General features: G+C 39.6%; 1 protein-coding gene across 2 annotated transcripts; it reads right to left on the bottom strand.

Annotated features, from left to right (window-relative positions):
- Positions 1-1,676: 1,676 nt before the first annotated feature.
- LOC121627653 (mucin-2-like) lies at positions 1,677-16,485 on the bottom strand. Of its 2 annotated transcripts, XM_041966690.1 has the most exons (25): positions 16,325-16,484; positions 14,108-14,159; positions 13,846-13,890; positions 12,017-13,024; positions 11,888-11,932; positions 11,488-11,693; positions 10,800-10,864; positions 10,361-10,509; positions 10,151-10,216; positions 9,404-9,928; positions 8,957-9,162; positions 8,678-8,742; positions 8,221-8,369; positions 8,025-8,096; positions 6,766-7,677; positions 6,465-6,658; positions 5,905-5,969; positions 5,417-5,568; positions 4,928-5,301; positions 4,510-4,574; positions 4,270-4,415; positions 3,838-4,169; positions 3,145-3,206; positions 2,905-3,050; positions 1,677-2,676 (listed from the first exon to the last, which is right to left on the bottom strand). In XM_041966690.1, exons 2-25 carry the CDS (start codon positions 14,139-14,141, stop codon positions 2,576-2,578), a joined length of 5,184 nt encoding a protein of 1,727 aa, XP_041822624.1. In that variant the 5' UTR covers positions 14,142-14,159; positions 16,325-16,484; the 3' UTR covers positions 1,677-2,575. The 2 variants fall into 2 exon arrangements, with proteins under 2 accessions (XP_041822624.1, XP_041822616.1); XM_041966682.1 differs by having other exon boundaries at positions 11,888-13,024; positions 16,325-16,485.
- Positions 16,486-17,552: the final 1,067 nt, after the last annotated feature.

Below are 17,552 nucleotides of genomic sequence, written 5' to 3'. Positions count from 1 at the left end.
ATTGTGCCGGAAAAATCCAAAATGCGGTATTTAATAAGATTTCTGTGAGTATTTACAAGGAGTCTTTACAAATGTTCAAAAGATTGGATGTAGTTACAGTGTTATACAAAACATTAAGTGAGGCTACATTAACCGAAGTCAGAACAAAATTAAATTGAGGATTAAGAGTTTCCCATGACTGGAAAAAGTCCCTCCTCAGGTATTGTGCAGGACAGTTCGCCCGGCGACTGCTGCCAACTACTTGACTTTCTGGCATGATCTGACAAATTGAGACCCCTTTGGCAGCTTCAGCACCTTCAGCCATACAGAAACCTGAGTGATTATTAACCTACATGTAAATAGTTCGCCATGACATCACGAATATGTAAATGACACTGCATCTTTTCATTTAAGTTTCAGCTACTTTCCATTGAAAACATTGGCAATATTAGCAGTAGCAGATTTATCTCTCGACTTTTACAGGTTTACTTTTTACCAATAGGTTTTTTGCTCTCACGTGGGAAGTAAATAAAAATAACTTCTTGCTTCTAGGCTGCAATGGTGGGCTTTGTTTTCAGACTAAATGATGCCAAACGTTAGCTAGCTAGCAGATTTTACTAGCCAGCTATAGGTAGCCTAAGCTAATGCTAATGCTGTGAGTTGGTTGAAAAATGGCATCTCCAACTGACTTTTATAGGTTTCCAGCTCAGAGTCAAAGTGTCTTATCCACTGAGAAGACAAGAAATATAAGTGAATGCACTGGAATAAGGCCTTTGCATAACAGTCATTTAAAATTTTATTTGAGGCTTTTGGGTTTGGGTTTATGTTGGGACTGCAAAAAAAAAAAAGTCTTAGTTCCTGTTTTGTTTTTTTTCATTTAAAAGTTGTTCTCCCTGGCTATTTGTTTTCAATCAAACCTAGATTGTGGCCATGGCCAGGGGAAACATGAGGACTGTGTGACCTTGACTCACAGAGCACACAATACTGTAAACAAAACCACTTTACAGATGAAAGCTGAACTGATGCACCAGCTGGGCTGATCCTTGGGGCAATGCAGCCCCCTTCTGGTGTGTCATTGCTATCGCATGTGCATGATGAGAACATGGCAAATCACTGTCATAACAACCTGCCCGCTTCAGCATGTCAAAGATTACACTGATGATGCAGTCACAGAACATAATTACAGGTTTGTATGTGGTAGAGAGTATAATCAAACAGTAGTATCGTAGTTAATATTGGGATGTTATTGTAGACAAACACATAGATATAAGCCCCAACAAGAAATAATAGCAAAGACCTTTAAACCATAAGTCCCAATTAGTAGTAAGTCACTGATTGTGAGGACACTGTGAGGGAGTCATGAAAATTATGGTTACTCTTTCACAATGTGGGTAACATTTACAAATGACAAAGGGATGTTTAAGACAAGATAGAATTGCACGATGAGAATCAAATTACAGAATCTCGCCAGGAAGGGCTTCTTTAAGAGGTTCTCAGTTGACAAAAGGCCCAGTCTTCCAACTGTTACTCTCATTTCCACATTACGAACTATTTACCTTATCATTTGCAATGATAATAAACCTTGTTGTTAACAGTTAAACATGGACACATAGACATACAGCCTGTCCACAACCTATTGATTTACTCTTCTATTTAAAAAAGACACCAAAAAAGGATTTGAAAAACCCATCAGGCCATTTTCAAAGATGCGCATTTTTATTATTCCCCTTCTCAAACATATACAGGAAGAATCAGTATTCTGTTGTATCTGTTAATTAAAATCTTTAAATAATCTTTCTAAAAGTTATGACAGGACCAAGACACTTTTGTACTAGAATTCAGCAATCCACTATAGCCAAACTATTCACTTGATACTGGATAATTCTGCAAAACCCAACATTATTTTCAATGGCAATTTCTTTCCCTATGGTATTGTTACATGGTACCTGCGGTGTTGTTACGGTAACCCACCTAAAACTACATATTGTTAAGTAGAGGTCGTCTTCATGGTTAAATATGCTAACAACATTAATGACAGGTCTCAGACGTAATATGAATCATTGTTCTCCAGCATCAAGATCATGTCTCCTCTACAGCCTGAGCTGCACATTTCCTTCATCACTGAACAATGGCATTGGATGCAAATTGTGTCCTGCTGAATCTTACAATGCTTTTAACTGGAAATAAATATATAATACATTATCCTCTAACATATGTGTTGGCATTTTTTAAATGTTAACAATGCCACATGAAAAATAGCATACAAAGAAGAAGAAGCATTTACAAAACAAGTAAACTGAATGGCAACTGCTACAACAATGCCCGAAAAGTATAAAATATATAGTATTACAATCTTAATGATTAGTTCTTTAAATAAAATTTAATCAAAACAGTGATTGTAACATCAAATGCTGGAAATACTGAGAAATTTTCTAAATTTTTGACACAGAGTACACATCTTTTTACCACATGACATTGTGTGGGTAAACATCAAATGCACACTTGTTATGCCTTCTTTTTGTTCTACATTGCTTTTTCCACACTTGATAGCAGAGTAAAAGCGATTGTCCAAGCCAGTGTATCTGTACAGGGGACCCTAAATGTCTATCAGCATCTGTGCCACAGCCAGCAGTGTTAGTGAAAAGACTGCCAATGAGCCAATTGTGGGCCGAGGAGCACTGCTTGTCGACGTTGAGACTGAAATATTAGAAAGAAGAGAGGTATTAGTCGGTAAAATTGTCTGGACTGAAAATAACTTCACAAGTTCAAAATGCAGACTTAAAAGGAAGCTTCATTCCAACCTTAAGCCCGTATCTTTCATATTCAAAAATTACCAGAGAATTGACATGCATTTGATTATATATTAGAAAAAATAAATGAAACCATAAATTAGAAAGTTTGACTTTTAAGTCTCCAATAACTCACATGCAGAAACGCTGCCTGGTATAACGTTCAGGGTGGAAGAGCTGCCGGTAAGTTCAGTGCCGAATTTTGAAGTAGCATCGCTTACTGCAGGAACCGAATTTTTATCACTGAACACGAGGGTCATATTGGTAACCACTGAACCGTTCCTACAGTGACAGAGAGAGAAAGCAACACTATTTAAAAGCCTGTGGATGCCAAATGTCGAGCAATAGTTAGTCAGTGGTGGAAATTCAGTCTCACTTGAAGGTGTTGACAAAGGACCGACTGTAAGTTTGATACAGCTTTGAACCCGCTCTGTTCACCTGAAAGACAACTTTACTGTTATTTACAATTGCAAACACAACAAATGGCTGCAAGCATCAATGAACAGCTCACCAAAATTGCCCGTTTCCCCTATTGCCCTGCAAGGCAGGAGCAGTGCTAAACTTTGAATTGAAATTACAATAATAATTCTTCTAGCTCTATAAGTTACAAAGCTCATGCAGAATTTTACTGTAGGCTTACTGATATGATGATAGCTGATATGTCGTGTTTGGTCAAAATTTTAAGCAGTGAGAGCCCTTAGTTAATGTGTTTTGTTCTGTTTGGAGGGAATAACAGGAATTCCAAGAATAATATTCGGGCGTGTCTTTTTCCCAATGAAAATTGTAGGGACAGACTGAATGATTAATCAAAATCAATGCAAAAATGCAATGTGAGTGTTATTATAGTATATATGCTTGCTGATCAGATGTATTTCCCATAATGTAATATATATTTTTATTTATTTTTCATATACTTATTAAGTTTCAAAGACTTCTGCAGTTATGTTTAGAAGATGTGTCTTTGTCTTATTATGCCTGTGAAATATTACTGGTAAAGTAAAATGTCAATTTATTGCAATAGTAGGTTTTGTTGTGAGAAGCACACTGTTATAGTGCATAGACATCTTACCTCTTTCACCACTTTTTTAGCTAAAGTCTGAAACGCTTCGGTGGTTGAGCTGGAGAGATCTGATGTAAATGTTTGGTCGAGACTAAATGTAAGGCCGAGGGTTCCCTCACTGGATGTAGGAGGATTTGTTGATGCAGTGGTGGTGGCTTCTGTAGTAGTTGTGGTTGGAGTAGTTGGAGATGCAGTAGGGGCAGCTGTTGCCGTTGGAGCTGCAGTAGGGGCAGCTGTTGCCGTTGGAGCTGCAGTAGGGGCAGCTGTTGCAGTAGCGTTAGCTGTTGCAGTAGCAGCAGCTGTTGCAGTAGGAGTTGCAGTGGAAGCAGCAGCAGAAGAAGCTGTACCAGTAACAATGGTTTATTAATTAATATGACACTGTAGCATGCACTGGCTTTGAACAGATTAATTTAGTTGATTTCTCTGTCTCCAATTACTTACTTGCAAGAACGGTGCCTGGTAAAATGTTCAGGGAGGTAGAGTTGCTCGTGAGTTCACTGCCGAGTTGGGAAGTTGCATTGCTTGCCAAGGGAACTGAGGTTTTATTGGTGAACACAAGGGTTGTGTTGACAACAACTGATCCATTTCTACAATGACAAAGAGAAAACGCAACACAGTTTAAAAGCAAGTCACTGGCAAATGTGCAGAAAAATCAAATCAGTGATTGAAATATAGTCTTACGTGAAACCGTTTACGATGGTGCGACTGAAGGATGATCCAAACAGCTTTTTACCCGCTTTGTTTACCTGAAAGACAATATTACATTAATTTGCAATTTAATGACTTACAATAAATATACCAGTTTTGTTATGTTTGATGTTGGGGCTTCTATCTTAAATGTTTCTTTTACATGAAAAAAGGAATAAGAGGTATTTAAATAAAGTTTAAATTTAAGCTTCAGAGTGACAGTTACGTGCAAGAACGTTATCAATATGAGTCTATTCAGTGTGCATGATGATCAGATTTGTTTCCAAAAAGTTACATTTACTGAATATTTCAATGTGTCACTGGTTTTAAGTGCTGTAGTTTTATTTCAAACAATTCTCACGGAAGGGTTTTGGAGTAAAAAGCATGCTATGATAGTGGGTTGGCATCTTACCTCTTGGGTCACTTGTGTAGCTAAAGCCTGATATGCTGCTGAGGATGAATTGGAGAGATCTGATGTAAATGTTTGGTTGAGACTAAACTGAAGACCCAGGGTTCCCTCACTGGATGTAGGGGGATTTGTTGATGCAGTGTTGGCTGAAGAAGCTGGTGCAGCAGTGGAGGCGCCTGTTGCGTTAGGAGCGGCAGTCATGCCAGATGTAGCATTAGGAGCTGCTGTTGGGGCATCTGTTGCATTTGGAGCAGCAGTTGGAGCCTCTGTAGCATTGGGAGCTGCAGTAGCGTTAGGAGCTGCTGTCGATGCAGCAGTTGGAACAGCTGAGGTGATGGGTGTAGTCGGAGAAGATGTGGGTTCTGATGTATTAATTTCTGTAACAAGGAAATTCAGATTGGTGTAGAATTTGCAAAAGCTTTGGGAGCATTAATAAGTGCTGTCAAACTGACTATATTTCATAAAAAACAAAACATATTAAACAACTCTTACTTGTTGCGACAACGCTTGATACATTCAGTGGAAGGGAGAAGTTGGAGCTGTTCGACGCTGCCTCCACCAGAGCATTTGCTGCATCAGTAGGTTCTGGCACTGAGCTGGCGTTACTAAATATCAGCTCAGAATCTACCACAACTGAACCTTGTCTGTAAGAGAAGGTATTTTTATATTATATTTATTCTTGCCAGTTATTTGTGACACCTCAGTACGAAATGATGATACACTACAGCCATTTTATCATGACAAAATTATTAATTAAGCAAAAGAACAATCTGACTTGAAAACAACATACATTTTTGAATGCACCCATAGCCTAAAAACAACAGTGCTTCTAAATATCTAGATAAGGCTATCTTACACTTGAATTTGTTGACAGACCAACAGTGCACAGTGGAATAACACAGTGCTATGTGCAGAGCTTTAAAAAAAGAAAACATATTATTTTGTTTCTCAAATGTTACATAAAGAGATTAATGTCATACCTGAAAGATTTGATCACAGCTCCACTGAAACGGTTTCCAAATCTCAGTTTAAAGATAGCATCAAGCTGGAGAAAGTAAATTGACAAACAGTTAAAGTAACATCTAAAAATAAGGATGAGAGTTGTGAGAGGATTGCTATTACTACACTATATAATTTTCATTATTCATTCTCCAGTTTTATGTCAAAGCTGCATAATCCATGTCTTCACTGTCCATCTGTATACTCATTTGTTTTACATCAAACTGTACTCAAACAGTCATAGATTTGCCCAGCTCTAGCTAGCCTACTTTTACAATTTATCACTTGATTGTTAATGCCACAAGCATCTACAATAAGTGATAAGGTTGGAGAAGTTCCTAATGTTGATCTCAGAGAACTTTTCCATCCCCTGTGTAAACATCTTGCCATTGCTACAAAAATGTTTTCAAACTTTTCTGAGGGATAAACCTTTTCAGAGTGTTGAGATTTTGGGTTACATATACTGTAATATAAACCGTATATTACTTATTCTTTGGCCAGTGCAAAACTAATTAGGGATAAGAATTGTTAGTGTACTTACTACTGCTTTTATTTGGTTTGCTAATTCCTTGAACTCTTTAGAGAGTTTGTCTGCAAGTTGTGATGTAAAGGTTTGCTCCAACTTAAATCCCAGCACGATCCTTGATTCTGGTGGGGCAGCTGTTGTGGTCGGAGCACCAGTTGTGATAACTGGTTGTGTTGATGTCCCAATGACTGGTGGGGAGGTTACATTACCTAAAAGTATGTTAGATATGAACTGGTATCAAATTGTACAAGTTTGCAATTATGTAAGGAGCATCAATTGCTATAGAGATATATTGAGTGTGGGGGACTGGCATTACCTGGCGGTGACATGGTGGACATTGGTTGGACCGTGGTTGTGTTGAGGGGTGGTGAGGTCATGTTGACTGCTGGTGAGGTTATGCTGAGTGGTGGTGAGGTCAAGTTGGCTGGTGGTGAGGTTGGGCTTACTGGTGGTGAGGTTACGTTGAGTGGTGGCGAGGTCATGTTGGCTGGTGGTGAGGTTGGGCTTACTGGTGGTGAGGTTACGTTGAGTGGTGGAGAGGTCATGTTGGCTGGTGGTGAGGTTGGGCTTACTGGTGGTGAGGTCACATTGAGTGGTGGAGAGGTCATGTTGGCTGGTGGTGAGGTTACGTTGAGTGGTGGCGAGGTCATGTTGGCTGGTGGTGAGGTTGGGCTTACTGGTAGTGAGGTCACATTGAGTGGTGGAGAGGTCATGTTGGCTGGTGGTGAGGTTACGTTGAGTGGTGGCGAGGTCATGTTGGCTGGTGGTGAGGTTGGGCTTACTGGTGGCGAGGTTACGTTGAGTGGTGGCAAGGTTACGTTGAGTGGTGGTGAGGTCATGTTGGCTGGTGGTGAGGTTGGGCTTACTGGTGGCGAGGTTACGTTGAGTGGTGGTGAGGTCATGTTGGCTGGTGGTGAGGTTGGGCTTACTGGTGGCGAGGTTACGTTGAGTGGTGGTGATGTTACGTTGAGTGGTGGGGAGGTTACATTGAGTGGTGGCGAGGTCATGTTGGCTGGTGGTGAGGTTGGGCTTACTGGTGGCGAGGTTACGTTGAGTGGTGGCGAGGTTATGTTGAGTGGTGGTGAGGTCATGTTGGCTGGTGGTGAGGTTGGGCTTACTGGTGGCGAGGTTACGTTGAGTGGTGGTGATGTTACGTTGAGTGGTGGGGAGGTTACGTTGAGTGGTGGTGAGGTCATGTTGGCTGGTGGTGAGGTTGGGCTTACTGGTGCTGAGGTTAAAATGAGTAATGGTGAGGTCATGTTGACTGGTGATGAAGTTGGTGCAATTGTTTTGACTCAATTAATTAAATAAAACATTTCCCTCAAAACTGATCAGTGCCTAAAACCACTGATGTCTTTAAAACAGAATAATCCTGAGTCATCTTACTCCATCAACTGGAAATGATTAGATATTTATTTCACTTGGTTACTGGAATTAGATGATTATGATAGCAAGATTAACAGAATTGTGATAATTGTATTGCAGTTGTGTTTAGTAGTGATTTAGTGAGAATGTTTGATCTGTTAAAACTGAATAGAATTAAAATCATATGAACTGGTTGTGTCATGATTATACCTGGTGAGGGCGATGTATTCATCAGTGTTGAAGGTTCAGCTGTGACTGGGGCTTGAGTTGGTTCTGACACAACTGAAAATAACAATAATCAAATGCAATTTTGCTGTCTCTTAAATAGATTCTTGTCATACACTCAGCATGTGATTGTAGTAATCCTTTACAAAATGTGACATTTGGTAATGATATAATGTCTTACTGGTTGCAGTAATAGATGATGCGTTGACACTGAGGGTAAAATTAGAGCTGTTGGCAGCAGTCTGTAAAGTGTTAGCCGCAGAACTGGCATTTGGTAGAGTCGTCTCATTGTTGAATATCAGATCAGCATTGACCACAACGGATCCTGGACTGTAACACAAGTATTTTTGAGAGAAAATTTTAATGTTATAATCTTATTTGTCTATTGTGGCAATTGTTTTCAACTAAGGCTCCATGACAAGGATGAGTGGAATATTTATGAATACAAGAACCATTTAAATCTGTCGACAAAAATCTGAACTTTCCTTTCTAATATGTATGTTAAAACATATGATAACAGACTCATGAAAGAAAAGTCACACCTCTTTGTTTCCTTTAAAAACTCCCAAAATATCAATACATTAGCAAATAAGTATCAACAACTTTTTAAAATGCAATTAACAAGCAAAGTTTCATACCTGAAGCCATTGATGACAGTTCGGTTGAAGCTAGATCCAAATTTTGTTTTATAGATGGAGTTGAGCTGTAAAGGAATTGTATTTAAAAAGATATATACAAATGAGACAAGAAAGTTGATGATGCCACATGACATGAGCCGCATTTTCTCTTGTACATGCTATTACCTTACACAATGTCTGGACAACAAACAAGTTCTGTCATCTAAACTTTTCATGCATGATTTTTTGATTGTGGAAAGATGCAAAGAATAAAAAGTAATAGAAAAGATATTAACTTACAGCTGTTTCTATGGTGCCCTTTAACTGCTGAAACTCTGGTGAGAATTTGTCACTGAGTGCTGCTACAAAAGTTTGAATCAAACTAAATTTCAAATTAATTTTTGGCTCTGCTGGTGGGGCGGCTGTTGCGGTTGTATCTGGAACACCAATAGTTGTGGTTCTCGGTGACGTTGATGTTCCACTTACAGGTGGGGAGGTTGCATTACCTAGAAATATATTCAATATTTATAAATATAATTCAGATTAATAAATGTGACATTAGAGCAAAACAAACTCCATGACTATACAAGCAATGCTATAAACAAGACACACTGGAGCTACATTCTTAGTGTACCAGTCATTTTAGATGAAAAAAATTATAATATTGCATTGACTGTTGGCGAAGTTTTCAGTTGTCATAATGAAAATGGAAAAGATATGTATTGATTTTGGGAGAGGTTGCATTACCTGGCAAAGGTGTTGTGGTGACGGTCATGTTGACTGGTGGTGAAGTTAGGTTGATGGGTGGTGAGGTCATGTTGACGGGTGATGAAGTTGGGTTGACTGGAGGCGAGGTCACATTAGTGGGTTGTGAAGTGGGGTTGACTGCTGGCGAGGTCATATTGACTGGCAGCAGTGAGGTCATGTTGACTGGTGGTGAAGTTGGGTTGACCGGTGGCGAGGTCGCGTTAGTGGGTGATGAGGTTGGGTTAATTGGTGGTGAGGTCACATTAGTGGGTTGTGAAGTGGGGTTGACTGCTGGCGAGGTCATATTGACTGGCAGCAGTGAGGTCATGTTGACTGGTGGTGAAGTTGGGTTGACCGGTGGCGAGGTCGCGTTAGTGGGTGATGAGGTTGGGTTAATTGGTGGTGAGGTCAGGTTAGTGGGTTGTGAAGTTGGGTTGACTGGTGGCGAGGTCATATTGACTGACGGCAGTGAGGTCATGTTGACTGGTGGTGAGGTTGGGATGACCGATGATGAGGTTGGGTTGTCTGGTGGTGAAGTTGATGTTGAGGTTAAAAGTGAACAAGTTCATTGAATGTATGAATTATCTGGATCATATGTTGTGCATGGACAAGTATGTACACAAGTATCTTGTGTGAACATGATAAAAACTTGTCCGCGCAAGATAAAACAATAATGTTTTTCAGTATTTTGGAGGCTCTATATTAAAGAGAGTTTGCAAAAAATGGGAAAAGTATGTTTTTTTTTACCTGGCAAAGGAGTTGTACTTGTCAAAGTTGAAGGTGTGGCAGGAGCTTCGGTTGGTGTCTGCACAACTAAAAATTTAAGTTTTGGTGTCATAAATTGTGTACATTTTAAACACATTGGCAATCTAAATTCAATTATTTTGTTGAGACAAATATATTGTATGTGGATGTTATAAACATTTCCAAAGTTAAGGGATAATCAAACCAACTTACCAGTTGCAGTTATAGATGATGTGTTGACACTCAGGGAAAAGTTTGAGGAGGAAGCAGCCTCAACCAAAGTGTCAGCTGCTGAAGTGGCATTTGGCAGTGTATTCCCCTCATTGAATATCAGCTCAACGTCTGCCACAATGGATCCTTGACTGTAGCAGGATTCATTTTTACAAAGTTTTGAATTAATCATTGCATGCTGTAGACTGATTGGGCTATTGTTAAACGTTGTAGTCTCATGACATGTATAATTTATTTTTAAATCAAAGAAAAAATTAAATTAATTGATGGAATCCCAACACTGTCCATCTACAACAGAGTAAAGCATCCAGTAATCAAGAAATAAAAGGCACAACAGTCTTTATTAATAATTGTCTTTTTTCAAGCTGAGACAAATATATTTTAATATACTTAATGTAATAGAAGAAGCAAGGTTGCATACCTGAATTTTTTGACAACAGATCGATTGAAACTGGGTCCATATTTTGCTGTATAAACCTCGTTGAGCTGTGGCGGTATTTTATGAAAAAAAAAAAAACAGTCAAAATACAATACAATAAGTCCCAAGTTGATATTATGCCTCAACTATCCCATCTTTTGTCTATGTGGAATAGTTGAGGCATAATATCAATGTCTTTTTTTATTTCATGTTCATTCATGCATGGTCATTACTGTTTGAAAAGAAGTTGTATTTCTCCTCTTCAAACAGAACAATCATTTGTTTGTGGTATTAGCCACATTGTCACTTCAAAAATGCTTGTGGGTCAGATGTAAAAACTCACATCTCTAAATATGCTGGTATGGACATGTCTTACCTCCATCTCAAACTTGAGTATTGAAAATATGATGCCATATGTTACACGTGTGTGCACTATTCTCAGTTATATTTGTTCATTTTTTTTAAATGAAATTAAATACCAATGTATTTGTATTAACCTTTATGCTTTTACCTGCTACAGTGTGTGGACAACTCAGCCCCTTTACAAGAATCAAAGTTTCATCTCATTTGAGAACCTTGTTAAAAGCTTCATGAAAACAACATCTTTTGAAATTCTGTTATCTAAACTTTTCTTGTGCATGATTTGGAATCTGATTGTAGTGTAAGTAAGTAATCCATTATATGAACTTACAACTTTGGTCACTGTGCTTTTCAACTTCAGGAACTTTGGTGAGGATTGGTTATGAAGATCTGATGTAAAATTTTCTTGCAGCTTAAATCCCAACTCAATTTTTGGCTCTGGCGGTGGGGCAGGTGTTGTGGTTGTATCTGGAGTGCCAATAGTTGTGATTCTTGGTCCTGCTGATGTTGTACTTACAGGTGGGGAGCTTGCATTACCTAGAAATTAATTCAATATTGATCATAAATATGACATTAGAGCAAGTCAAGCAGCATTAAGAAATTGCACTCAGTGCTAGCAATGCTACAAAGACACATATTGTAGCCACATTTTTTAGTCTATCAGTCATTGTAGCTAGAAAATGATAAGTTTTTATTGACAGTTGGCGGTGAAGTTTGTGAGGTTGCATTACCTTGTAATGGCATTGTGGTGACTGGTTGTGATGATGTTGAGTTGACTGGCGGTGAGGTCATGTTGACCGATGGTGATGTTGGGTTGACTGGCGGTGAGGTCACGTTGACTGAAGGTGATGTTGAGTTAACTGGCGGTGAGGTCACGTTGACCGATGGTGATGTTGGATTGACTGGCGGTGAGGTCACGTTGACTGAAGGTGATGTTGAGTTGACTGGCGGTGAGGTCACGTTGACTGATGGTGATGTTGGGTTGACTGGCGGTGAGGTCACGTTGACCGATGGTGATGTTGAGTTGACTGGCGGTGAGGTCACGTTGACCGATGGTGATGTTGGATTGACTGGCGGTGAGGTCACGTTGACCGATGGTGATGTTGAGTTGACTGGCGGTGAGGTCATGTTGACCGATGGTGATGTTGGGTTGACTGATGGTGATGTTGAGTTGACTGGCGGTGAGGTCATGTTGACCGATGGTGATGTTGAGTTGACTGGCGATGAGGTCATGTTGACCGATGGTGAGGTTGGGTTGACTGGCGGTGAGGTCACGTTGACCGATGGTGATGTTGAGTTAACTGGCGGTGAGGTCACGTTGACCGATGGTGATGTTGGATTGACTGGCGGTGAGGTCATGTTGACCGATGGTGATGTTGAGTTGACTGGCGTTGAGGTCACGTTGACCGATGGTGATGTTGAGTTGACTGGCGGTGAGGTCATGTTGACCGATGGTGATGTTGGGTTGACTGATGGTGATGTTGAGTTGACTGGCGGTGAGGTCATGTTGACCGATGGTGATGTTGAGTTGACTGGCGGTGAGGTCACGTTGACCGATGGTGAGGTTGGGTTGACTGGCGGTGAGGTCACGTTGACCGATGGTGATGTTGAGTTAACTGGCGGTGAGGTCACGTTGACCGATGGTGATGTTGGATTGACTGGCGGTGAGGTCATGTTGACCGATGGTGATGTTGAGTTGACTGGCGTTGAGGTCACGTTGACCGATGGTGATGTTGAGTTGACTGGCGGTGAGGTCATGTTGACCGATGGTGATGTTGGGTTGACTGATGGTGATGTTGAGTTGACTGGCGATGAGGTCATGTTGACCAATGGTGAGGTTGCGTTGAATGTTGCTGATGTTGGGGTGACTGATGATGAACAGTACATACCATTGTAAAAATGCTACTCTCTTTCAGTATTAGTTTTTAGTTTTTCCCTTTTTTTTGTAAAAAGTGTTTTTTTTTCAAAAAGCAGCCAAAACCACATTTTTCTATTGGGATCTGCAAGCTCTGTATAGTCATGAAACACAACAGACACAAAATAACTGGAGATGACATTGTCACGGCTGAGGTAGGTGATGAGGTGCTTTAGTTGGTGGTGAGGTCATGTGCACCTCACATGACAAATTAAGTTGGATTTGTCGTTACATTTTGGTGAATTAACTGTAGACAATATGGCTGGCAACTTTAAATATTTTTTATAGTCAACAAACCCCATGTAATGACCAAAAGCAACAATTTGTTAGCCCTTTTCTCAGTACTTTCTCTTATTCTGCACTCATCTCCAAGCTATATCAAATGGCCTGCATAATATGTACCTTTAAAAACAGGTCACCACATATACTTTCACTCTTAAAAAAGTAACTTTTAAAAGTAATTTTTCAGTAATAACCATTATTGGTTTTTACCCAGCGGATTTAGATCAACCTAAACGAAAGTATTTCTCAATCTCCACATATTGGTTATGTAAAGTAATACAAATTATTTGATAATGAAAGTACGTGTTTTGGTTTGGACAAAATTGCTGAATCCACCTGCTACGCTCGATGACAGGTCAATAAAGATAGCTAATAGCTTGCATGTGACACCTTTTGAATACATTACATTTAGCCTTTTTTTCTGATGCACATTTTATTTATCCATTTGTTCCTGTTGTCTTAAAAGAATGCAAAGTAGTATCATAGTTTTACCTGTTGTTGCATTAGCAGTTGTAGCTGACATTGTTCCCACTTGTCCTGTAGGAAGAAATGTCACAATGATCAGAACTATTTTGAATCCAGTTCAAAATAATGTTATTTTTGTATTATAAATCACAGTCTGCCTTCATCTTCTCCTCTCTCTCTCTCACTCTCTCTCTCTGTCTCTCTCTCTCTCTCTCTCTCACACACACACACAGACACACACACACACACACACACACACACGCTTAGAAGCATGCTCCACAACAAATACCTGCTAATAGCAGGAGGAATATGAGGGGTCCCATCCGCTTTGTGTGTGGTTCCTGTGACATATTAAGAAATTATCATCATCAATTAGTATGCAGAACACATACACATATATATATATATGCCATTCTAATATGCACTCAGTTTATTAGGCACTACATTATACTGAGAGATACTTCTGAGATTTTGCCCACCCCAGTTGAATCAACACCTCTCCAATACAGTTTCAACAAACACAGAAAAGTACATTTGTGAAGGTAGGGTTCATTGCATGACTGATCTGTTAGCCTGCTTTAGTTTTGGCTGCAGTATGTTTACCAATGGACAAGCAACTCAACTTCAATTGTAGCCACAAGCAATTATTTTTACCCAGATTTATGACTAACTTGACAAATTGTTAAAGAGATATGGCCTTTTCCTACAAAGCCAGGCTGTTTTTTAGAGCACATTGAGCTTAACTGTGTGTCTAATTTCAAGTCAATTGGACTTATGGTATGAGTGGCCTGGTCTTTCCAAAAATGCATTTTTGGACACTAATTACAGTGCCACAATCTGGCCCTGTTCTGTTTTCTGAGCCCTTGGGGGCTTGAACCCTAATTACGCAACAAGAGCGCTTTTGCCTGAATCACTCTGGTTGCGACAGTTTTCTATCCTCTGCCTCTGCGTGGCAGTGAGTCACCGATACAATCATCCTCATGATTTAGCTGATGCTTAAAGGAGATTAAACACACTGGTAACACATTGTAACTGTGGGGCATACTGAATCAGGTATGCTGACATTCTGGAGAGACAAGTTTTGGGTAACTTTGACAAAGTAGTGTCACAACTCTGGGACTGTTCAAGATTCCAACCGCAGGTGTAGACTGGTCAAGAATTTCATTGTCCAACCCTCCCACCCACCTACCCAGACAATTAATATTTCTGCCTGCTAAAAGGAAGTTGTTCCTTGCCACTGTCGTCAAGTGCTTTCTCATGAGGGAATTGGTGGGTCTCTGTTGATAAAAAGTTTGGTCTGTACCTGCTGTATATGCAAAGCGTCCTCAGACAACTTCGGTTGTGATTTGGCGCTATACAAATAAAACTGAATTGAATTTAATTGAATAGACTTGCTTATCAAAGCTAGACTCCATTTAAAAAAACAGTCAATTTTGCTTTTACACTGTAAAGGCATACATAAGCTTGTCAGCAGCTAAGCCTGTTGTTCACTACTTTTTATATAGTCCAAAACCAGAAATAAGATCATCAGGTTTTAAACCTGATTTGTCACATCATACTGATATCCAGCTCCGTAGAGAATGACTAAATAACAAATAATGGTCAAGACAATTTTCAAGATAATTATCAAGAGCCAAGATTATAATTAAGAGAAGTCATGCTGTCTTAATTGGATTGTGGTCTGGACTCTGACTCAGCAGCTTCAGGACTTTAACATTTTGTTATTATCTAATAATTATGCAGCTATATGTGAAGTAATTTGTATCAGATACATTTCAAGGCTTTCATATTTTCTCCAATAAGAAGCCATCTTTTCATTTTCACGTAATAAATCTATGTATATGATTAAAAATAAAGCAGCATATCATAAGTAATTGAAATTAGGTTATCTTAGCTGCTGCAGTACAAGACATTTTGCTTTGCACGTAAATTCATTCAGCTGACAGAGCTCAGCTTGCAGGGCAGCCACACCCTGACAAGCCAGGCATTGCAATCTATTAGTCTTAAGGCTATATTATATTTTGAACTGTCACATCCTTCCGTTGCATTTATTGTTGTCGCATTTGTCAGGATTTTTTCTTTTTTTGTTATTTATTTATTGTTCTTTAACAAGATCTGGTATAATGGTGCAATTGAAATCAAAGTTGTGCCTGAGCAATAAATTGCAATTTAAAAGCAGGACCCATATGGAAGGAAAAGCATGGATTGCAGAAATTAGAGTTCCTCTGATAACATAATTAATAATAACACAATTCAAATAACAGCCAAAAAACGTAGCATAGAAAACAACCATTTCAAATGTAGTATGTGTGCATGTATGTGCTAACATTGAAAAAAAAAAAGATTAAATTGATGAATTAATAAAATCCAAATGAAAAATGTGTTCCTTATTTGCAACCTTTAAGTACAGAAAATTAGCAGATGCAAAGTAGACATTGGTGATACAAAGTGATTTTAAATGTAGAGTTGTATGCAGCCATGCCAATATTAATATTTGCTTCCTTACCCCAATGGAGTCCCAAGTCCAACTGTGCAGCAGTGTTGTTATATTCACAGCAATTATTCAATGAAAGGTTGAAGACGCGAATGAAGGCACCAGACGAAGGCACCAGAAGCCACCTTAGCTTCTCGAGTCAGAAAGTTGAAGTGAAGGCTTCCATTCAGTGAGTGAGGTTTTTGTGGACGAGTGGAGAAATTCTTGCTTTTTTAAGCATAACTGACGCAACTCGCAGGACTTGTTCTGCTGTACATCATTTCCATTTGAAAGGGATGAAGCAGGGCACAATGTAAAAAGGTGTGGAGAGTTGAGAGATCAAGATACAATGCAGTGTGAGTAATGAAAGCATCCTTGCTATTTCAAACATGCATAACAGGTCACAATGGACGCAGGACACTTGAAGTTGCCAGCAAGATGACTTGGCATCAGTTCATTGTCTATGATCCCTTACCCGTGGAGGTAATGATGAGATGCGCAGTGGGATTAAGGAAACGAACCCCTGGTTGGCATGTCATTGTAAGGAGCAGGGCTTTGCTTTCGTGGATAACTGGCATTCTTTCTGGGGGTGCCCCCACTTGCTGTGAGTTTATCCTACTAGAGTCAGCGTCACTATTTTATCTAGAAATATATATAGGTGTTTAGAGCAGGTTTGAAAATAAGCATGTCGTGCTTGGTAGGCCTCAGGTGATTAGGAAGCCTGCTACATTTATAGTAAGTGGGAATGTCAAGTGCACTAGCTTAGTTGATATGTCCAGCCAGGGAAATAGTGCATACAGTGCAGCATTTGATGCCATAGATCATGACACACTACCAGACCTGATTGAAAGCCAATTTGGCATTTCTGCTCTGGCTCTCACGTGGTCATAGGCCTACCTATCCGAAAGAACACAGTGTGTTTCCTCTAATAATAATATTCAGCATTCAGTAACATCAGTATTTACTGGTGTGGAATATGGAGAACATCAGGGCTCTGTTCTTGGCCCTTTGCTTCTCTCTCAACATATTTCACCTCATGGGCATTTCCAACTGCAACGCTGAAGATACTCAGCTGGATGTGCATGTTAAGGCAGATGATCATTCTAAAAGCACATATTTAGAGGTCTGCTTGTCTGAGGTGAAAACTGGATGTCTTGTAATTTCCTGCTTCTAAAATCTGATAAACTGATGCGCTGGTCATTGGCCCTACTCGACGTAGGCACCAGTTTGAAGAAGTAACTCTCAACCACTATGTGACTTT

This window comes from Chelmon rostratus, chromosome 3 (genome assembly GCF_017976325.1).
Source record: "Chelmon rostratus isolate fCheRos1 chromosome 3, fCheRos1.pri, whole genome shotgun sequence".
NCBI lineage: Eukaryota > Metazoa > Chordata > Actinopteri > Chaetodontiformes > Chaetodontidae > Chelmon > Chelmon rostratus.
The sequence above is the reverse complement of the archived record's forward strand: the minus strand, read 5'-3'. Positions and strand labels throughout refer to the sequence as shown.